The sequence below is a fragment of the Ailuropoda melanoleuca genome, chromosome 2 (assembly GCF_002007445.2).
Source record: "Ailuropoda melanoleuca isolate Jingjing chromosome 2, ASM200744v2, whole genome shotgun sequence".
NCBI classification, from domain to species: Eukaryota; Metazoa; Chordata; class Mammalia; order Carnivora; family Ursidae; genus Ailuropoda; species Ailuropoda melanoleuca.
The window spans coordinates 28,009,767-28,034,073 of NC_048219.1; the positions used below are offsets into that span (position 1 = coordinate 28,009,767).

Sequence of the window (24,307 nt, forward strand, 5' to 3'; positions counted from 1 at the left end):
GTGCTGGTCTGAGAGTCCAGCCCGCTCCCCAGCACAAGGGGCTATTGCTTCCCGGCGCCTGAGCGCAGAGGCTCCCTCCCCCTTCTCTTTATCTTCTGTGCTTGGATTCACAGCTCCCCGCTTCGTACCTCAATACTCAGCACTGGAGATGTTCATTTGTAGAGATCCAGATGTTCATTTGTAGAGATCCAGATGTATCTTCCTGCGTCTTGGGCTGATTCTGTGGGTGTTCAGAATGGTCTGGTAGATATCCAGCTCAACTCGGACCAGCTGAGAAAGGGTCGCCTACTCCTCCTCCATCTTTTCTCCTCCTTGCAGAAAGTGGTTGCCTTTCTGTTCATAGAGTTTCTGCTACTCTTTTCTTCATTCTCCAGTTGCATTCATAGGTATTCGGAATGGTTTGGTAGCTCTCTCGCTGAATTCCTGGGACCAGACGAACTTTAGGTCTCCTGCTCCTCCGCCATCTTGGAACGCCAAGCTGGAGCTCAACTCCTGTTTTAAACTGGGTTCCTTGCAGAATGGTGGCTATTCTGTTCTTAGAGTTGCTGCTATTCTTTTCTTCATTCTCCAGTTGAGTTTGTAGGTGTTCAGAATGATCTGATAGCTATCTAGCTGCATTCCTGGGACCAGATGAAATTTAAGCCTCCTGCTCCTCCGCCATCTTGGACTCCTCCTTGACTGATTTTATTCACATTGCTTATTTTTGCTTTACTATGTGCTTCGAATATGCATATGTCTTAATAATAGTATAATAGTCAAAAGAGACACTTACCATATCAAGTACTGATTTTTTTCCCTCTCTCTTAGTCTTCACATAGGACCCACCCAATTGATAAACATGTTGAGGTCCTGGTCAATAAATATGGATTGTCTGCCAAACCACTTGCTCCGCAGATGTTTGCATATGCTGGAAAAGAGCACATGGAAAAATATGGTATGTTAAAAAAATTTTAAGGCCTATCGGTAGTTGTGTGCGTGTGATGCAAAACAACAGGAATTTATTCAGTATCTGTGGACAATGCCAGGATATGTTAAATATAAGATGGTTTTTGAATTAAATTGAAGAAATAGTCCATGTAGGATTTAGTTGTAGAGAAAGTATTTATATATAGGACATCATATGGGAAGTACCTAGAATGTTCCATGCCAAGAAACTGAAATAGGAAAAATAACATAAATCTTGTCCCCTTTAATCATGAATTATAAATTAAGGTTAATCAGTTCTGAATATAGTGACACTTAAAGCATGCTGTTGGTAATATGTTTATATAGCCAGATTTAATTCTTAGTACTTGAATTCACCAAGAATCCATCATCTGTCATTCCATAATGTTTTATTAGATTTAAATTTCATAGTTGATTTGCATTTTGTAGGTAAACATCCTAATTTTTTGACTGATGATCAGTGATTGGCTTCCTTAGTGGTTAAAGCATGGGATAATGCAGATAGGATTTTTTAAAAATTGTATGACCCTGAACCAGTGCTTTGCTGTGTACTTAGATAAGAAAGGAAATGATCATACTCAAAATTTCAACATTCCTATTCTTTCTAGGAACAATATCCCTGGTTGTTTGATAGATCAAATAATTAGAAAGGAAAAAAATCTTCAAGGAAGAATCGGTGGGAGGAGCATTGCCAGGTTTTGGGCCATGAGAATTTTCTTTCTTATAGCTATTTCCATTTTAAAATTCAGTCCGTTCCAATCTGGTTTCCCTCCTTTGTCAAGGCTACCATTGAACACCACGTTGCCATATCTAGTACATACATTTTAATCCTAATTTAACAGACCTCAGCACTATTAATCCCTTTGACCACTTCCTTCTTGAAACATACTCTTCTTTTGGCTTTCATGACGCTCATTCTCCTGGTTTTTCTTACCTCTTTGGCTATTCCTTGTCCATTTCCTTTTCAATTAAAATATTATTTGAGCTCTCATTATATTCGAGGCATTGTTCTAGGCATTGAAATATAGCAGTATATCAGTTTGCTATTGCTTTGTAATAAACCATGCCAAAACTCAGTGATTTTAAAAAATAATCGTAGGGGCGCCTGGGTGGCACAGCGGTTAAGCATCTGCCTTCGGCTCAGGGCGTGATCCCGGCGGTATGGGATCGAGCCCCACATCAGGCTCCTCCTCTATGAGCCTGCTTCTTCCTCTCCCACTCCCCCTGCTTGTGTTCCCTCTCTCGCTGGCTGTCTCTATCTCTGTCGAATAAATAAATAAAATCTTTAAAAAAAAATCGTATATTATTATAGTTTACAAGTTAGTAGATTGGGAATCAGCTCATCTAAGCTGAGCTCAGATCTTGTTTGGGTTAATCATATGACTGTATGTTGGTTGGAAGCTCTGTTCTACTCTTCTTTGGCAGGGTCATATGTCTCTCTCCTCCTGGGACCAGAGAGCTGGCCCTGGCATGTCCTTTTCATGTTGACAGTGGAAGGACAAGAGAGTAATCTGCAACATGTAAAGCCTTTTGAGACTTAAGCTGTTGACCAAAGCAATTTACATGGCAAGCTTGGAATCAAAGGATAGGGAAATATATTTCATTTCTTTTGTGGTAGGAAACTGCAAAGACAGACCTAAAAGGACATTTAAGAGGGAAAAGGAATTAAGTATATTAGTGCATTCTTTTACAAACTATCAATAAGCAGACGAGATGTGAAATTTTTGCTTAAATTTCTAGTTTGGGACAGACAATAATATGTGAAAAAAATGAAGCTAATTTCAGGTAATTATTAGTCCTGTGAAGAAGCACAAAAGAAAGTAATATACTTGTGGGGAGAGGGAGGCCAGTGATGGCCTCTGTACTCACATATCCAGTTGGCATCTTGGATCTTTGCTTATATCTTTAACAGGCATCTCAAATTTAACATGTTCATTTTTATTTTTTTTTTAAAGATTTTATTTATCTGTCAGAGAGCGAGAGAGAGAGCACAAGCAAGGAGAGCAAAAGGCAGAGGGAGAAGTAGGCTCCCTGCTGAGCAAGGAGCCCAATGTGGGACTCAGTCCCAGGACCCTGGGATCCATGACCTGAGCCAAAGGCAGACGCTTCACTGATGGAGCCCCCAGGTGTCCCAAATTTAACATGTTCAGATGCAGACTCTTAATTCTGTTCTCCCATAATTTTAAACTTGTTCCTTCTCTAGTTTTCCTTGTTTCAGTAAGTGGCACTTCCATCTATTCAGATGTTCAAAGCAGAAACATGAATCATCCCTAACACTTCTCCCTCCTTTTCCCCTCTTCCAGTCCCTCATTATGTCCTGTCAATTCTACCTGCAGACTCCAAATGTTTCTTCCTTCTGGTTCCTTTCACTACCACAGCTCTTACCCTGGACCAGAATTTTTCACGATGTGGGTTGTGACCTGCTAGGAAATGATGGAATCAAATTAGTGGGTTGAACCCAGCAGTTTTTTAAAATCGAAAATTTGTCATTGTTGGGTATTATAACTCAATACAGAGATGTACACAAAACATAAATATACAGCTAAGTGAATTCTCACAGTGCTCCTCACTGTGACCAAAACCACCTACCAGGTAAAAAACAGAAAGTTAATACCCAAGAAGCCTCTCAGTAGATTATTTTTATCTTAAGAATTTTGTGGGTCTCTTGTGAATCTTCTTAGGTCACTGCAGTAGACAAAAAGCTACACCTACAAATCTCTTTGAGATAAGCTCTCTTCTTCCTTGGGTCCTTTCTGAGATGGCTGAGGGACAACATTCTTAAGCTTCCTAGTAGTTCTTTGATTGAGAAGATTTGTGAGGTACAGCCTTTTTCTCTTTAGAGGGCTTTTTTCTGTTCAAACTATATTCTTTTTTTTTAAAAAAGATTTTATTTATTTATTTATTTATTTATTTATTTATTTATTTAACAGAGAGACCCAGCCAGCGAGAGAGGGAACACAAGCAGGGGGAGTGGGAGAGGAAGAAGCAGGCTCCCAGCAGAGGAGCCTGATGTGGGGCTCGATCCCAGGACTCTGGGATCATGCCCTGAGCCTACGGCAGATGCTTAACAACTGAGCCACCCAGGTGCCCCATTCAAACTATATTCTGACGCATCACTTTTGATCTGAGATCTTTAACAAAAGATTTATCACACCCTGGGCCTCATCTTTGGACCATTTTTTCGTGGTAGTGCTCTGGATTTGATCTTTGCTCAAAGGCCATTTCTTAATTTTATCATCTTTTCCCATTTTGAGAAGCTTGAATTTTCAAAATCATCAACTCCTGAATTCTTTTTGGTTAACAGCCCTTTCCTCAATATAGCAATATAGATTTTTACCATAAACAGCAAGAAGAAACCATGTGGCACCTTCAGTATTTTCCTTATTATCTAATTTTCACATAACTGCAGATAATAGTGTTAATTTCTGCTCCTATTGTATCAAGGATCTCCTTTCCTCTAGTCCTCACTAAGGTTTTATCATTTTGCAAACCCTCACCAACAGCATCCTCAAAGGATCTGGAGGCTTCTAATAATAGTTTCTTTAAGGCACTTTAGGCTTTCACTAGCAGTTTCCTTGTAACTACCTCCTTTTTCCAAAGCCATTCACATATTTTACATTTTTGTTTGGTGTAACCCCAGTTCCAGTGTATTAGTCTGCTCAGGATGCTGTAACAAAATACCATAGACTGCGTGGCTCAAACAACAAAAATTTATTTCTCACAGTTCTAGAGGCTGGGAAGTCCAAGATCAAGGTGCAAGGTAGTTTTTATTCTGAGGCCTTTTCCTTTCGCTTGTAGCTAGCTGGCTGCCCTCTCATGTGTATTCACATGACCTCTTCTTCTGTGCGAGTGCAGAGAGAGAGAGAATGAGAGAGACAGAGTGAGAGAAGGAAACATCTTTCTCTCCCCCCCTTTTTAAAAAGATTTTATTTATTTATTGGACAAAGAGAGACACAGCGAGAGAGGGAACACCAGCAGGGGGAGCGGGAGAGGGAGAAGCAGGCTTTCCGCTGAGCAGGGAGCCCGATGCCAGCTCTATCCCAGGACACTGGGATCATGAGCTGAGCCGAAGGCAGACGCTTAATGACTGAGCCACCCAGGTGCCCCTTTCTCTTCCCCTTCTTAAAAGGATTATTGTAAGGGCACTAACCCATCATGAAGGCCTCACCCTCGTGACCTCATCTACCCTAATTACCTCCCAGTTGTCCCATTTCCAAATACCATCACATTGAGGGTTAGGTCTTCAACATATGAATTTTGTCAGGGACACGGTCTGTAGCATTTAGGTACCAAAATATGTATTCATTATTTGTTATTGTATAATAATGAGACTCTGTATTTTAAAAAATAATTTCTTATTGTTTTCATTCTGGTTGTATAGTCTCCTGGCTTAAGCACACTGGCCTTTTTTCAGTATCTTTAGTAAGCCAAACTGTTTTCTGCCTTGGAGTCTCATATTCCCTTCCCTTTGGCTACAGTGCTCTTTATTCCATTCTTTCAAGGTCAGCTATCCTCATCCTTTAGGTCTTTTTTTTTTTTTTTTTAAATAGGGATGGGGCTTGAATTCAGAACTCTGATATCAAGACCTGAGCTGAGATCAAGAGTCAGATGCCTGACTGAGCCACCCAGGCATCTGCATACTTTAGGTCTCAAAAAAACACTTGTCTAATTAATTTTTAGTTTTATTACATTGTGATTTGGGGTGATTCCTGGTTCTATGGCTCCCTCTTATGACAGTGTAGTAATGTCTTATATCTGTAGTGGATTTTTTTGAAAGATGGGTTGTGTGTCCTCTCATTTCTCTCTCTCTTTTTTGTCTTGCAGGACCCTAAAGATTTCCCTTTGGGTTCTTTCCTCTTCCACTATCCAGCTGCCTAAGGACACCTTTCCCTTTCTTTTTGCCCCCCCCCTTTTTTTCTCCCAGAGCTGTGCTTTTCAAAGATTACCACCTTGAATCTGCTATTCTTTTCAGACCCTTCCCTGCAGTCATACTTTGATCTGTAGTAATATTCCGTATTTTCACACTTGCGGGGAGGTCTTTCTCTTCCTGGTGATGGTTTTATTTATTTTTAAATATTTTATTTATTTATTTTTGAGAGAGAGAGCGAGAGTGAGCACAAGTAGCGGGGCGGGGCAGAGGGAGAAACAGACTCCCCACTGAGCAGGGAGCCTGATACGGGACTCTATCCCAGGACTCTCGGATCACTATCTGAGCTGAAGGCAGACATTCAACTGACTGAGCCACCCAGGTGCCCCTGATGGTAGTTTTAGAGCAATTGTAGTTTTGGTTTGTCAGAGAGAGAGAGAGCACAAGCAGGGAGAGCAAAAGGCAGAGGGAGAAGTAGACTCCCTGCTGAGCAAGGAGCCCAATGTGGGACTCAGTCCTGACTGACACACTGACAAACCACTGCCACTAGTGTTCCTCTTCTCTCCTCTGCACAGTTTTTCTTCAACCTGGCCTGGGCCCCCCAAGGCTTGCTGTGGGTGCATGAGCAATTGCTAACTGGGATTTAGTTGTGCTTTTCCCTTTTTTTTCTTCACTTCCAGATACTTCAAAGTTTTGGGGCTTTCTCTTGTCTAGTTTTGTGGAGGGTAGGGTTTTGTGCAGTTTTATTTGTTCTTCTTGTCATTCTGTATTGTTTTTGGAGGATATGGAGAGAGATTTAGTCAGCCTTCATTGTCCTCAGTTACCTGGAAATCCAGTGTCTGGTGTGTTTATAAGTTTATATCTTTTCTCAAGTTTTATATTATTCAGAATAGTTGGACAGTTTTCTAACCCAAACTTTGAAGTATAAATGTACAGTATTTTAGTTGAAATGTTATTCTTCATCCAGTAGATTTTAAATAAATTCTAGAATCTTACAGCCTTTTAAATTATTGTTTGAAATTGCTGTTTGTGAATGTATTCTAGACATGAATGCATAAGAATGTTTGTAGTAGCTTAACATTATGCTGTAAAATCAGCAGGTTTTTGTGTCTTCAAAGTTTGATTCAAGGAGGTTGAAATATTTTTATGCTAGGTGTATCCTTTGAATCACCAAAAATCTGAATTAGCAGCTCAGGATCAGTAGTCAACAAGCCTTTCATTAGTGCCCAGTCTTAATAAATATATGGTAAATCACTGGCAGAACATTTTTGGAAGAGTTGCTGTCTTCTATAGATTAATTTGATCCCAGGGTAAGAAAAATAAATAAAAAGACATCAACACTTATTGAATATCTCTTCTGTCAGACACTATGCCAAGTGCTTTTATACAGTTTAGTTTCCCCTCTTCCTACCAATCCATGCATGAATTACTTGTAAATCTTCTTATTTGTGACAATAAAGCATTTGTACTTCTTGTGACAAGGAATTTGCCACCAACTAAGGCCACTGATGCCATTTTTTGGGTGATTCCAGTTGTTACAGTGCTCTTTTTCATGTTGAACTCAGATCTCTCTCCCTATAGTTTCCATCCATGGTCTTGTTTCTGTCTTCTGAGGCTCACAAAAGGGAAGCCGTTTTCACCTGATAGCTCTTCAAATATCCGAAGCCAGCCAGACCTTGTGCTTAACTTCTCTTCTTCTCTTTAACTGTTTTTTATTTGACTTGTTTCGTGAGCTGTCATCACTGGTCTCATGCAGATACTGTGATCACATGTAAGCTTTTCTGGTAGTTGCAACACGCTGTTAAATCATATTGAGCTTGTAGTCAAACAGAACCTCAGAGCCTTTCTCATAGTTGCTGTTCCTTTTCTCAGTTTGTTTTGGAGTTCCAGGAATAGAATTGGGTCATTTAATTAATTACATTCTGATCCAACCCATTAATAAACCTTGTTGAAATCTATTTGGATTCAACATTCTAGCAGTCCTTCCCAGGTTCAGGTTTCGTGAGCATACCTTTAATTTTCTTTTTTTTCTTTTTAAAAAAAAATTTTTTTTATTATATTATGTTATTCACCATACAGTACATCCCTGGTTTTTGATGTAAAGTTCGATGATTCATTAGTTGCGGTATAACACCCAGTGCACCATGCAATATGTGCCCTCCTTACTACCCATCACCAGTCTATCCCATTCCCCCAACCCCCTCCCCTCTGAAGCCCTCAGTTTGTTTCTCAGAGTCCATAGTCTCTCATGCTTCATTCCCCCTTCTGATTACCCCCCTTCTTTATCCCTTTCTTTACCCCAAAGATACAGATGTAGTAGAGAAGGGCCATATGCACCCCAATGTTCATAGCAGCATCGTCCACAATAGCTAAATCGTGGAAGGAACCGAGATGCCCTTCAACAGATATCTTTAATTTTCTAATCCAGTTTTTGGTAGACATACTAGCCAGAGCATGACTGAGGTGAGAGGTTAGCACTGGAGACTTTTCTCCAGGTTAATGCACCTTGGTCAGTGCTGGCAGTTTCACAAGTGTGTTCTGTGGGATGTTAACCGCGTGAGATTCTTTATGACATGGGTCAGATAAGTTGGGAGATGCTTCATCCTTTAACCCCCTTTTATTTTTATTTTTATTTTTTAAAAGATTTTATTTATTTGTCAGAGAGAGAGAGTGCACAAACATGGGGAGCAGCAGGGAGAGGCAGAAGCAGGCTCCTCGTTGAGCAAAGAGCCCAATGCAGGACTCGATCCCAGGACTCTGGGATCATGACCTGAGCTGAAAGCAGATGCTTAACCGACTGAGCCACCCAGGTGTCCCCCTTTAATCCCCTTTTAGACAGTCATAATACACATGTAATAATAATAAAGGCTCTGAAGTTCTTGCTGTAAAGAAATATGTTTAACTTTGTTTAACCCAGTATTATCTAAACTTACTTGACAGAAGAACCCTCATTTTTAAATTTTTTATTTTTTTAAAAGATTTATTTTATATTACTTATTTGTCAGAGAGAGAGAGAGATCATGAGCAGGGGGAAGGGTAGAGGGAGAAGCAGACTCCCCGCTGATCAGGGAGCCCAATGCAAGACTCGATCCTTGGACCCTGGGATCATGACCTGAGCTGAAGGCAGACGCTAAACCAACTGAGCCACCCAGGTGTCACCCCTCATTTTTTTAGTAACATCAGAGTGCTCCCCCCAAACAAAAGAAAAACCAAAGCGCACACTATAGTATTTCCTTACCTTGTCCTAAAATTTTTGATTGTCTTGCTGATATACAGATACTGTGTTTCATCTGCTCTACCAGTCAAACCAGTCAAAAACAGATATAAATCTGCTATAGTGTGTTCTTGTTGGATCCATATTTGGCTGCCTCCTGACCATCACTCTTACTGGTATGGGTCACTAGTGTGGGCTCTACTTTCTTCAAGATTTGCTGAATTATATGTATGTCATTTCTGCTCTGAAGATCATCCCCCTGACAGAGAAGGTGAGATGAAGCAGAAATGGGAATTTTTCATTTTCCTGTTCCATGCATTAATATAACAGTATCAGCCCCTATCAGTGGACTTTTTCCTTCCTTGGCCTTTCAGGTTCTAAAGCAGCATTCAAAACCTATCTAATGCTGCTTTGTCTTTTTTAAAAGTAGTAAAAAAAAGGGGGGGGGGCGTCTGGGTGGCTCAGTCGGTTAAGCATCTGCCTTCAGCTCAGGTCATGATCCTGAGGTCTTGGGATCAAGCCCCAGGTCAGGCACCCTGCTCATCAGGGAGTCTGCTTTTCCCTCTCCCCCAGACCCTCCCCCCGTTCGTGCTCTCTCTCTCTCTCTTGCTCAAGTTCTCTCTCCCAAATGAATAAATAAAAAAATCTTTTTTAAAAATGTAGTAAAAAAATTTTCATATTTTACTTTCTTAAATGTATGCTTTTGTTTTGCTGACACCAATCTTTAAGCTTTCTGTTAAGGAATTTAAAAACATACACATTTCTTGTTAAGCTGTAACTTTTCTGAAGATCCTTTTGCCTTGTCATAAGGAAGGAGAAGGATTAGGTCCTGGAGGGTGTGAGTTGTAAAATTCACTTAGTCTAGGGGCATTGGGATGCTTTGGCAGACTCCTTGCAAAATTTCTGGCAGTACTTTTCTTCCTTATATCCACTGTTAATCCCAGGCTATATCTTCTGGTTTTTGAAACTGGACTCTAGTTATACTAGGTGGAATTGGCCGGTTTGAACTGTTTTCATGTCATATGCTTATTAGTGGATTTAATTATACTCAGGTTTAATTAAAGAAATATTTATGTGAGGGATCAGTGTTGAAGTTGTCAGTACTGATAATTTATACCAGGGAAAAGGTAGAAATATTTGGTGGGACACTGAGTGCCATTGCAACATTTGTTAATAAGCAATAGGAAGGCATTGACCCACTAATAGATGTTTGTTTTCTCTACAGGAACAAAAGTTGAACAGTTTGCAAAAATTGGATGGAAAAATCATAAACATTCAGTTAATAACCCGTAAGTGTTTCGGAAATATGAAATAGTGAAAATCTGTGTTATCCTGCTATGTAATATATAACTTCATACTTGAAAAGTAAATACAATACCTCAAAGATATTAAGTAGAATGTTTTATTGTTTTTCATATAAAAGGCTTGTGCCCAAGTAAACTTTTGACTACAGTTTTAGTTTTGGGTCTGTTTATATTTAGAATGCCATTTAAGTTTAAGAAAGAATGTGAATGGTTGGTGTTAAAGATGTAATCGGTCATACGTTGCAACTGCAGTAATGAAATTTATTGTAATGATTTTAGCTGAAAATAACCAGTGACCATTTTAAACAAATCCTTAAAACTTTTCTTAAAATGTTCATAAAATGCATATTAATAGCCATTTAAATTACTTTCTGTTAAATTATTTGTATTACTTTAGTAATGTGTTTTAGTTATTTATGTCAGTGTCATTAACTCTTATTCTGGTAGAGTAATATGATTAATTTGTATCCTAAATGATCTGATGTAGAATGACATCCCGTGTATTACAGATCATTCATCTTTGAATCCCTTGTGCCTAGTGCAGTGCCGGGCTTATAGCCTGTACTTAATGGTTGCTGAATAAAATTGGTTCACTGGCAATTGAATTAGTGCCATGTAACTATAATCTCTACAAAAGCAATACCACTAGGCAATAAAAAGAGTAATAGCTAGCTTTATTAAATGCCAGCTCTGTGTCACTGTGCTAGGTATTTTTATGTACATTTTGATTTAATCTTCTCAAGGACCCTATAAGGTAGATATTTTTATTCTCATTTTATAGACAAGGAAAAAGTTTTACAGAAATGAAGCAACTTGCACAGGATCATTCTAAGTAGTGGTAAAATAATATTTCCTCCTACTAAATTGTAAACTCCTTGAGGACCAGAGCCATCTCTTCCTGTTCTTAATGCTTAACACAGAGCTTGGAACGTGATAGATGCTCAGTAAATTGTTTCTAAACTATTAAATTTTGTTATTTTTACTAACATAAAACCATGACAAGGAATATTTTATACCAGAAATGGATCATTACCATGTATTTCTTTTTTTTTTTTTTAAAGATTTTATTTATTTATTCGACAGAGATAGAGACAGCCAGCGAGAGAGGGGAACACAAGCAGGGGGAGTTGGAGAGGAAGAAGCAGGCTCATAGCGGAGGAGCGATGTGGGGCTTGATCCCATAACGCCGGGATCACGCCCTGAGCCGAAGGCAGACGTTTAACCGCTGTGCCACCCAGGCGCCCCATTACCATGTATTTCTAATATTTCATGCTACTGCTAGTTCTCCTGATTCTCCTAATTTTAAATTGATGTTTGAGTTCAGGGCATACTTAATTAACAAATAATATCTAATCCCGTGCCCTAGATCAAAGGTTATTTTATGAAAGATGTCAGGGTATTGCAAAAGTTTTAGTGAATTTTCATTGCTTATATGATAAAATACAAATTCCTTCATCTGAAATAATAAGATTGTTATAATTTGGCCCACTGTACTTTGCCAGTCTTATTTCCTGCCACTTTCTGGCTATTCCCAATCTCTAGCCTCACCAAATTACTTGTTTTTCCCCAAGTATAGTATATAGGACTCACTTTTGTGTTTTTGCTTTGGCTGTTAGCTCTCCCTGGAATATCCTTTTGCCTTTCTTTTGTTTGGTGAATATCTACTTACCCATCAATCCCCAACCCAAATGTCATTACTGCTCTTAACATCTTTTTTTTTTTTTTTAAGATTTATTTACTTATTTGAGAGAGAGAAAGAGAGAGAGAAAAAAAAACAAGTACAGGGAGGGGTGGAGGGAGAATGAGAAACTTTAGCAGACTTCTTGCTGAATTCAGAGCCCAACACGGGGCTTCATTCCACGACTCTGAGATCATGACCTGAGCTGAAACCGAGAGTTGGATGCTCAACTGACTGTTGAGTCAGGGCCCAGGGGCCCTCTCTTAACACTTTCTTAAAGCTTCCTGGGCATAATTTTTTTTTCTTCATGAGCTTCATTGCACTGTCTGTATACCTCTATTATAACACATCACAGTATCATACTTATTAAGTCTTTCTTCTTTGACGATGATGGTCCTTGAGCAGAGATTCTGTCTCATCCTTGTATCTTCACTATCTTACATGGTATTGGAACATAGTATATGTTCAATAAAACTTTGCTGTTACCAAATAGTAGAGTTTGGATGGGTAAAGTCCATAAAGATGGTCTAAAGCTGAATTCTTTGTCCTTATTACTTGGAAAACCATTAAAAATCCTTGTGATTTCCTGAATAGTAAGGAACTGCACCAACATATTGAGGAATTGACAGCATTGCAATTTCTTGACTTTGAGGCTCCAAGAAATCGTTCTTTCTTTTTTTCTTTTCTTTTTTTTTTAGGATTTTATTTATTTATTTGAGAGAGAGAAAGGACAACAGGGAAAAGGGTCAGAAGGAGAAGCAGACTCCCCACTGAGCAGGGAGCCTAATGCAGGACTCGATCCCAGGAATCAGGAATCATGACCCAGGCCAAAGGCAGATGCTTAACCAGCTGAGCCACCCAGGCGCCCCCAAGGAGTAGTTCTTAACTTTCCTTTGAGAATCAAATCTTCTAAGTCTTTCTCTTAGTTACCACCCTGCCTAAATAGGCATTTATCCACTCATTATGGCATTCTTCTAAAGGAATTTCATTCACTCAACAGCTAGGTATTCAGTAGCCTACTCTGTGCAAGACACTTCTTTAGCTGCTAGTGATACAGCAGTGAACAAGACAGATTGAGTTCCTTGCCCTCATGAATCTTCTATTTAATATTATAAGTTCTCAATTATGTTGAAAAGGCGAATGTTATTTCTGGATGTCAGTTTCATCATATAAAACTCTGAAACAGCCAAGAATAGCCTTCTAGGTTTTGCTCAGAAATTTCAGATGCCAACTTCTTGCACTAGGTTTTGCTTTGTTAGGGAAGAAAGAGAATCCTGTGTTTGCTGACCAGTCATTATAGATACCCTGTGACATATTTCTAAGAAGGTTGAATTACAAAACTATTTTCAAATGTTTTCTCACAAATTATAAGAATACTTAAAGGCAGTGAGAATCTGTGATAAGTAGTATAGAATAAGGGATAGCTCATGACACCTGAGCCCTCAGACCTGTATATAATTATACATATGAAAGTTATAACTTTCTCCTAGTTGTCTCTACTTAGATGATCCACAAGTGCCTCAGAGTCAACATGTCCATACAGAATTTATCATTTTCCCTCAACCCTGTTTTTTTTCTTAGTATTCTCCATGAATGACATCAATATATACCTAATTATAGAAGACTAGAAGTCGTTCTTTTTTTTTTTTTTTTTAATGTAGGCTCCACACCCACAGGGTGCAGGGTGTGGAGCCCAACATGGGGAGTAGAGCCCAACGTTTAACTTGAACTCACAACCCAGAGATCAGGACTTGAGCTGAGATCAGGAGTTGGATGCTTAACTGACTGAGCCACCCAGGCACCCCAATTAGAAGTCATTCTTAACTCTGCCTTCTTCCTCAGTGTCTCATATGAGTTGCAGATGAGTTGAGGATGAACAGAAGCCTATTGATTCTGCCTCCTTACTGTCTCTTGAAATCATCCCTTCGCTCCATCTTTCACTACCAGTTCCCTACTTTAGGCCCTTATCATTTCTTGCCTTAATTATTGCCCTAATCTCTTCATTTAGTTGCTTTTGGTAATGCCCTTTACCATTCCTTTTCCATATACTAGCCTTCTTGTTTAAATACAAGTTGGGGGCACCAGGGTGGCTCAGTCAGTTAAGCATCTGCCTTCGGCTCAGGTCATGATCCCAGGGTCCTGGATTGAGCCCCACATCAGGTTCTCTGCTCAGTGAGGAGTCTGCTTCTCCCTCTTCCTCTGCCCCTCCCCTCCACTTGTGCTCTCTGTTGTGCACCCTCTCTTTCAAGTAAGTAAATAAAATCTTTAAAAAAATAAAATGAAAGTCTGATTGTCATACCCCAGTTTAATATCCTTTAGGAGTTCATTGTTTTTAGTATAAAATGTAAATACCATATACTGGCCTTTCACGATCTGATCTTTACTTATTTCTCTTATTCTATTTTCTTCACCTTGAGTCCACATTTCCTCCCAAACTTCATGCCCTAGCTTCAGTGAACTACTTTAACTCAAGAGGCTTTGTGTGTGCTGATCTTTTTGCCAGGAATTCTCTGTCTCCTACTTTCTCTTATTGGTTAACCCCAGAGAGGAAGTTCCCTTTGGTATCTGGGTGTGATGCCCAACCTGTGTGCTCCCATGGCACCCTGTATAACATTTCTTTTTTTTTTAAATATTTTATTTAGGTATGTATTGGAGAGAGGGAGAGAGGGCATGCGTGCATGCATGTGTAAGCATGGGGGAGGGGCAGAAGGAGAAGGAGAGAATCTCAAGCAGATGCCATGCTGAGTGCAGAGCCTGACATGGGGCACGATCTCATGACCCTGAGATCATGACCTGAGCCAAAACCAAGAGTCACATGCTTAACCAGCTGAGCCACCCAGGTGCCCCCCTGTATAACATCTCTGTCATGGTATTTATCATATTGTATTTGTTTGCCACAGATTCAGACTGAATTCCTTGAGGGTAAGGACCCATGGGACATACCCATGTCCCATGTCCCTAGCACAGGATCTGGCACAAATTAGGTGTTTTTTGGAAATTGGTGATGGTCAAAGTTAACTTTAGAAGCAGAGGTATAGATACTAGTATACAGATCTAAGTTACATGGGCTTTATTTCTAAACATTTAAATTGCTTATTAATTTCCATACCAGTTGAAGTTTGCTTTTAGAATCTCCTTTGTGGTGTCTGCTGTTTCTGCCATTTTTGCCAGAGCAGTTTCTGAAACCATCTGATTTTATTTTTATTTTTTTATTTTAAAATATTTTATTTATTTATTTGAGAGAGAGAGAGAGAGCATGAGCAGGATGGACGGGCAAAGGGAGAGGGAGAGGCAGACTCCCTGCTGAGCAGGGAGCCTGACATGGGGCTCGATCCCAGGACCCTGGGATCATGACCTGAGCTGAAGGCAGACACTTAACCGACTGAGCCACCCAGGCGCCCTTGTTTTGCTTTTAAGGAACTAATATTTAATAATTCTCCAGGGGAATAAATGGTATTCTGTTTTAACCCCCTACTGGGTGTACTGCAATTCAATTCTGTCACTAACCACTCGAGTTGATGCAGACCGCCTGAATTAAGGACTTAGTCTTCCACTATACTCCCCTCACTTAAGATGCCAGCCACAAGTAGGGTCCCCAGGCCACCTGTGCTTCTGACCAACTGACTAAATTCAGGGGTTTCCATGATCGCTCATGTTTGATAATTCACTAGTGTTACTCACAGAACTGAGGAAAGTGTTATACTTATGATTACAGTATTATTATAAAGGATACAACTCAGGAACAGCCAAATAAAGAGGTACATAGGGTAAAGTCTGAGAGAGTTCCTAAAGCTGAGCTTCTGTACCCTCTTTCCATGGAGTCAGGACACATCACTCTCCTGATATGTGAAGGTACGCACCAACCAGGAAGCTCCAGCAAGCTTCAGTGTCCAGAGTTTTTATTGGGGCTCTATTATGCAGACATACTTGATTAAATCATTGGCCACATGACTGAACTCAGTCTCCAGCTCCTCCCTTCTCCTCAGCCATCAAAGTGGCTCAAAAATCCTAACCCTGTATTCACATGGTTGGTGTTTCTGGTGACCAGCCCCTGTATCCCCCCTCCCCCTTTAAGAAGGGTCCACTATGAGTCACTCTATTAGCATAACAAAGACACTCCTGTAACTCAGGAAATTGCAGGGGTTTTAGAAGCTCCATGCTAGGAACCCAGGATGAGGATTAGACAAAATTTTTTATTATACAGCATATGGTATTTTGGAGATTGGATTTTTAAAAACTTCAATCAAACAACTTATATTAAAGGTTGAAACTGTTCATAAAAGCCTGTCTTTTGGTGTAAAAAAAATATTTAAATATTATTCTCTGACTTTTGGATCAGAATATTTTCAACAAAATTGTAATTGCTACCTCATATTCTGTAACTACTTATTTTGTTTTTAGGAATTCCCAGTTCCAACAGGAATACAGTTTAGAGGAAGTGATGACATCTCGAACAGTTTATGATTATTTGACTGTCTTACAATGTTGGTAAGAAAAACCACATTTTAATATTTATTTATTTAAAAGATTTATTTATTTATTTGAAAGAGGTGGGGGAGGGAAGAACAGAGAGAGGATCTTCAAGCAGGCTCCCTGCTGAGTGCAGAGCCCGACATGGGGCTAGATCCCACAACCCATGAGATCATGACTGGAGCTGAAACCAAGCGTCAGATACTCAACTGACTGAGCCACCCAGGTGCCCCCACATTTTAATATTTAATAGAGAAAAATAATTGCTCCCTCCCCCCGCCTTAGGTAAACCTTAGGCTTTGTGTCTGGGTAAATCTGTGTCTGTATCTGCTTCTGTAGCACTCCTGCAAATGTGGTCCTCACTCTGGATTGACGACCCTTACTTCCTATTCATATCTAGAGACAGACTGTCTTTTCTCTTGGAAAATTGTGTATTTTATTTCCTTCTTTCCTGAGTTCTACCTACTTTTTAAAAATTGCATTTTATTCATGTAAATATGACTTAGGAGGCCAGTGGAGTCCAGAGTTTCTCCCTTGAGCATTTTGTTTTCTCTGCTGTATGCTTCTACCTTAGGGAATGTTATTCAATTATAATAACTAGAGTAAATGTGAAACAAGAAAAATGAAAAACAAGAAAAACAAGAAAAAGTAGTTCTAATCATGGTAATAGTTAAATCTTGATAATTGCTTGACAATATCTGTCTCCCAGAAGATGGAATTAGTACTTCAGAGCTCCTGCCTGTGCCCAGTTATCACCTGGAAGATATTGGCTAGGATGGGGTCAACTTTTATCTGTTGCAATATGAAGGTCTGCCCATTTATAAAGACCAGCTGAACTCAGAGAAGGCTTTTTGTGTTTGCCAGTTTCTTCACAGCTTGCTATAAGGAAAAGAGCTATTTTGAGGAGATCACCAAAGTCTTAACTAAACCACTTTCTGGTTTGGACTTTCTGGTATCTTGTATCCCATCCCTTCCCAGTTTTCAAAAGGATTCCATGACTGGTTATTTGGGAGGTAGGAAAGCTGGAGCTAGTTAGGCCTCTAGGAGAGTTTTTATTGTAGTAGGATAAGAATAACCATGTGGACTCCTCTCAAGTCATTATAAGATGCCTTATGCATCTGCAGAGGCTAATCCAGGATTCTTTGCAGTAAGAACTTTTTGGGAGAGACTCTTAGAGACCAAACGGTGACTGATAGCATTTAAGTTCTTGATTGAGGTTTAGTCCTCAAGTCGGGAAGCATGTATAATTTTTAACTGTAGATTTCACAGTGAAGACAGTGCAATGACTGGCAAGCATCCTCAGTGTTTCTTTCCACATAGAAAGAACTCCTAGTCTATAATCCTAGAATAGAGACATACTGGGTGTAAAGAACTGTTTTACCTCCTCTTAGTCCCACTTCAGATGGTGCTGCAGCGGCAGTTTTGGCTAGTGAAATGTTTGTACGGAAGTATGGCCTGGAATCCAAAGCTGTGGAAATTTTGGCACAAGAGATGGTAACTGATTTGCCAAGTTCATTTGAAGACAAAAGCATTATTAAAGTGGTATGTCTGAGATTTGTTGTTGTTGTTGTTAAGTTTGGTTAGCCAACATATAGGGTATGTCTGAGATTCTGTTTTATTTATCAATTGAGGGATTTCTGTTTAGAAATTTCAAGGTGACATCATGTTGTCATTTGCTCTAGAAGTTATTTACTTGAAAAAAAAATCAGTCCAGAAAATATAATATTAGAACCCATCCTTAGGAATCTGTTAAGGGAAAAAAACTGATGAGAACATATGCTTCTTGTGATAGAGCCCCGCATGCATTTTTAACTAACTAGATGTGCTATTTTGGTGGACTTTTTTCTTTTTGAGTTCACTGGTTATGCCCAGCGTTCCTTTCTTACACAGGTAAGGGAAAAATAAGGATATTTTCAGGGAACTTTCTTGACCCTTAGCACTTTAAAAATCCTGATTAAAGATTAAGTAAATATGGAGGAAGTTAAAAAATGAGAATTCAGACCTAGAGTTAGTTGAATATTTGAAGATACACACATATATATTAAAGAAATGCAAAGATGCTTATATACACACGTATATAACAATCATAAGGTAATTAGAGTTTACAAAATGATATTGCAACAATGCTTTGAATTTGAAAATGTCTCTGTAACTTGCCCAAGATCACAAATCTGGGATTTGGCTGATATAGAACATCTCAGGTTTTCTGATTACAGTACATTTACACCACAATTTTATTCTTTGGAGAAAAGTTGACTTGTTATTATCTGAGATCAAAGGGGTGTTAAGAGCAAGGATTTGGAAAAAATTGTATCCTATATGATTTTTTTAAAAATGAAGATTGTTTATTTTCATGTAGAAATTCCTCATAGTTTTTAGTGTATCTGAGTCATAATGATCTATTGATCAATCCCTCCAGCCTATTTACCACAACAGCATATTGTGGTTTGATAGAGTTTTTACAACTGCACAAGATATGGCCTGAGAAATTGTAAGTGCTTTTATATATCTTATTTAAAATTCTGTTCTTTGTAGTGCAGAATTTAATATGTACATTCTCCATCCTGAATATTCTTTTATTTGGACTTTCTATGTAATATAGAATCAACTGAGATTTCAATATGTGCACTCAGTTTTCAGCTGTAAAGGTTATACATATTAATCTCTTATAAATCTTATATAAAAGTTCCAGTTTTGATGCCCTTAATTTATTTATATGTGGTTTTGGTTTTAGGTTGGCTTTGATATGACTAAAGAAGCTGCCAGAAAGTGCTATGAGAAATCTGGCCTAAGACCAAATGATATTGATGTTATAGAACTTCATGATTGCTTTTCTGTCAATGAACTCCTTACTTATGAAGCACTGGGACTCTGTCCAGAAGGTAATATCTTTCATGAGATGCAGATTAACTTTGTAAATTTCACTGAGGAAATTTCATTTTTGCCATTAAAAAGAGGTATTCACTAATTGCCTTTACCTCCATGTTGGCTCTGCCATACTGTGCAAAGTGAATGTAAGCTATTTTGATACTAGAATTTTTAGAACATGTAGTCTTGGACAATACCAACACTGAGGTAACAGATTATACAAATAATTTGTATTATGTAAATCACGGGTACTTAGAATGAACTGTTAAGTAAAAAAAAAAAAAAAAAAGATAAAAATTACATATCCCAAATATTACAATCCCAAATATTTCATATTGTGTTTGAATAAAGACTTTCAAAAAGGAGAATGGAAAAATTCGTTGTTGAGATCTGGAGGATTTTTTTCTTTTCATTTCCAAAGTGGTTGTATTATTTTTCATTAATATCAGTGGTGTATGAGAGTTTTAGTTGCTTCACATCCTCATGAACAGTTTTAAACATTTCAGCCACTGAAAAGAGTATTGTGTGTCCTGCAGCAATCAGATAAGAAAAAGAAATAAAAGACATCCAGATTGGTAAGGAAGAAGTAAAACTGTCACTATTCACAAATGACATGATACTATATATAGAATACTCTGAAGACTCCACTAAAAAAACAAAAACAAAAACTATTAGAACTGATAAAAGAATTCAGGAAAGTTGCAGGATACAAAATTAATATACAGAAATCTGTTGCATTTCTATACCCTAATAATGAAGTAGCAGAAATAGAAATTAAGGAAACAATTCCATTTAAATTATACCAAAAAAAGAAACCAACCTAGGAATACATTTAACCAAGGAGATAAAAGTGTTTTATACTCTGAAAACTATAAGACATGGATGAAAGAAATTGAAGATGACACAAACAACTGAAGAGATATACCATGCTCATGGATTGGAAGAATTAATATTGTCAAAATATCCATTCTACCTGAAGAAATCTATAGATACAATGCAATCCTTATCAAAATACCAATAGTGTTTTTCACAAAACTAGAACAGAACTAGAACTAGAATCCCTAAAATTTATATAGAACCACAAAAGACCCCAAATAGCCAAAGCAGTCTTGAGAAAGAAGAACAAAGCTGGAGGTATCACGATCTCAGATTTCAAGATATACTACAAAGTTATAGTAATCAAAACAGTATGGTATTGGCAGAAAAATAGGCACATAGCTCACTGAACAAGAGAGCCCAGAAATAAACCCACACTTGTATGGTCAATTAATCTACAGCAAAGGAGGCAAGACTATATAATTGGAAAAGACAGTCTCTTAGATAAGTAGTGCTGGGAAAACTGAACCACTGTCTTATACTATACACAGAAATAAACTCAAAATGGATTAGAGACCTAAAGTTGAGACTTGAAACCATTAATCTTTTAAAAGAAAACATAGGCAGTTAGCAACATTTTTATGGATATGTCTCCTCAGGGAAGGGAAACAAAAGCAACAATAAACTGTTGAGACTACACCAAAATTAAGCAAAGGAAACCATTAACAAAACAAAATGGCAGCCTTCTGGATGGGAGAAGATATTTGCAAATGATATATCTGATAAGGGGTTAATATCGAAAATATATAAAGAACTTACACAACTCAACATCAAAACCCCCAAATAATCCAGTTGAAAAATGGGCAGAGGACCTGAATAGACATTTTTCCAAAGAAACATACAGATGGGCAATAGATACATGAAAAGATGCTGAACATCAGTAATCATCAGGGAAATGCAAATTAAAACCACAATTAGTCAAAATAGCAAATATCAAAAAGATAAATAAGCGATGGCAAGGATGTAGAGAAAAGGGAATGCTCACGCACTCTTCATGAGAGTGTAAATTGGTACAATCACTGTGGAGACAGTATGGAAGTTCCTCAAAAAATTAAAAAATAGAAATACCATACAATCCAGTAATTCCACTACTAGGTATTTACCCAAAGAAAGCAAAAACACTAATGAGAAAAGATATTTGCACCCCTTATGTTTATTACAGTGTTATTTACTACAGCCACAATGTGGGAACAACCTGTGTCCATCAATAGATGACTGGATAAAGATGCAGGGGGTGTATGTTGGGGGGGAGGGGTATCTGTGTATGCACACACAATGGTGTATTACTCAGCCATGAAAAAAGAATGAGATCTTGCCATTTGTGACAACATGGATAGGTGGAGAGGGTATTATGCTAAGTGAAATAAGTCAGACAGAGAAAGTCTGTAGTCTTCTTCTTTCCCTGGTTTTGGCATTAAAGTTATGCTGGTCTCAGAAAACAAATTGAGCAGTGACTATTCATTCTGTATGTTCTGAAAAAGTTTGTGTAGATTAGTGTTAGTTCTTTCTTGACTGTCTCATAGAATTTACCAGTATAATCAAGTGCTTTTCAGTTTTCTTGGGGAAGTTTTTGATAAGTTAAAATTGGTTAATAGAGATGCGCCTATTCAGATTTTCTGTTTCTTCCAGTGTCTGTCAGTTTTTGTAAGTTATATTTTTAAAGATAAAAATAAAGATAAATAATAATAATAATCCATAATAAAGATAAATTCCCATTTTTATTGGCTGAAATTGTGCAAAGTATTCTCTTATTATTCTTTTAATGCCTATAGGATCTATGGGCATAACTTCTTTTTTATTCCTTGCATTGGTGATTGGTGTTCTTTTTCCTTTTTTTTTTTTTTTTGATCTGGCTAGCTAGCTGGCTAGTTTGTCAGTTTGTTGGGCTTTACAAAGATTAAGCATTGGCTTTGTTAATTTTCTTTATTGTCTGTTTTTTCCATTTCATTGATTTCTGCTCTTCTTTCCCCCCCTTCCTTTAACTTACTTTGGGTTTACTTTGGTTTTCTTTTAAGTTTCTTACAGGAGAACCTTAGGTCATTTATTTTAGATCTTTCTCCTTTTCTAAGTATTTAAAGCTGTATGTTTTCCTCTAAGTAGTATTTTAGCTACCTTCCACAAAATTTGATACATTTCATCATTATTCAGTTCAAAATATATTTTTTAAATATTTTATTTATTTGTTTGTCAGAGAAAGAGAGAGAAAGCACAAGCAGGGGAAGCGGCAGGCAGAGGGAGAAGCAGGCAGAGGGAGAAGCAGTCTTCCCGCTGAGCAGGGAGTCCGTCGGAAAACTCCATCCCAGGACTCTGGGATCATGAGTCGAGCCCAAGGCAGACACTTAACCGACTGAGCCACCCAGGCATCCCCAGTTCAAAATATATATATATTTTTTTATTTAAAGATTTTTTTTAACTTATTTATGCGACAGAGATAGAGACAGCCAGCGAGAGAGGGAACACAAGCAGGGAGAGTGGGAGAGGAAGAAGCAGGCTCATAGCGGAGGAGCCTGATATGGGGCTCGATCCCATAACGCCAGGATCATGCCCTGAGCCGAAGGCAGACGCTTAACCGCCGTGCCACCCAGTCGCCCCCCAGTTCAAAATATTTTTAATGTTTCTTATAATTTTGTCTTTGACCTGTAAATTATTTAGAAGTGTGCTGTTTAATATCCAGGTATTTGGAATATTCCTGTATATCTTACTGTTATTGCTCTCTAATTTAATTCTGCTACAAAGAGAATACACTTTGATTTTGATCCTTTCAAATTTATTGAATTTTATCTTATGGCTCAACATATGGTACATTATTATTGGTGAATTTATCTACTTGGAAAATAATGCAAATTCTGCACTTATTAGATGTAGTGTTCTAAACATGTCAGTTAAATTGAGATGATTGATAGGATTTTTCAGATCTATGTCTCTAGTGATTTATTTGTTTTTCCATATCAGTTGCTGAAAGAGGAGTATTAAAATCTCTTCTATTTATTGTGGAATTGTCTCTTTTTCTTTTAGTTCTGTCAATTTTTGCTTTGTTAATTTTGAGGCTCTGTTATAAAGCACAAGTGCATTTATAGTTGTATGTCTTCCATTTTTTCATTATGAAATATCTTGCTTTATGTGTGGTTATAGTCTTTGTTTAGAAGTTCTTTTATCTGACTAAAATAGCCACTCCAGGGGCACCTGGGTGACTTAGTCGGTTGAGGTCTGACTCTGGGTTTTAGCTCAGGTCATGATCTCAGGTCGTGAGATTGAGCCCTGCCTCAGGCTCTACACTGAGCGTGGAGCCTTCTTAAGATTTTCTTCTTCTTGCCCTAGCCCCCCACTCTCTCTCTCTAAAAAAAATAAATAAATAAAATAAATAAATTAAATAGCCACTCCAGTCTTCTTATGCTTACTGTTTGCATGATATATTCTTTTCTATTCATTTGCTCTTAACCTATTTATGTTATTTATCTATCTGTATAAGGTGTGTCTTTTGTAGGCAATAGTGTTTGTTTTTTATCCTTTGTCAATTTCTGCCTTTTAACTGGAGTGTTTAAACCTGTGCTGTCTAATACAATAGCTGTTAACTATATGTGATCATTGAATCCTTAAAATGTGGCTAGCCCAAACTGAGATGTGCTGTATGAAATACACATTGGATTTTGAAGACTTAATATGAAAAGTAGAATGTAAGGTATTTTATTAATAATTTTTTCACTACTTACATGTTGAAAATAGTTTGGATATATTGGGTTAAATAAAATATATATGAAACAAGATATACATTAGAAAATTTCAAAGTACATATGTAATTTGCATTATATATTTTTTATGCATTCTATTTGTTTGACAGTGTGATTTAGATCATTAACATTTAGGGTAATTATTGATATAGTAAGACTTAGGTTGACCATTATCTGTTATTTGTTGTCTTCTCTGTTTTTTGTTCTTCTGTTCTCCCTCTCCTGCTTTCTTTTGGATTATTTGAGTATTTTTATTATGACTTCTATTTTGTGTATTGGCTTTTTGGCCATATCTCTTTAGTTTTTTTGTTTTTTAATTTTCTTTTGTTTTAGTGGTTGCAGGGTTTCTTGACCTCA

At 37.9% G+C, this 24,307-nt stretch overlaps 1 protein-coding gene across 2 annotated transcripts in view; it reads left to right on the forward strand.

The window, feature by feature from the left end:
- The window catches only part of SCP2 (sterol carrier protein 2), a 112,776-nt gene that overhangs the window by 33,638 nt on the left and 54,831 nt on the right, over window positions 1-24,307 (forward strand). For both annotated transcript variants that reach the window (XR_004623085.1, XM_011220396.3), the window contains exons 6-10: window positions 808-934; window positions 10,252-10,315; window positions 16,410-16,496; window positions 17,870-18,020; window positions 19,213-19,360. Coding sequence is in view for 1 of the 2 variants with exons in the window: in XM_011220396.3 (XP_011218698.1) it covers window positions 808-934; window positions 10,252-10,315; window positions 16,410-16,496; window positions 17,870-18,020; window positions 19,213-19,360 (577 nt within the window). In the remaining variant the exon portion in view is untranslated. The remainder of the gene's footprint in view (window positions 1-807; window positions 935-10,251; window positions 10,316-16,409; window positions 16,497-17,869; window positions 18,021-19,212; window positions 19,361-24,307) is intronic.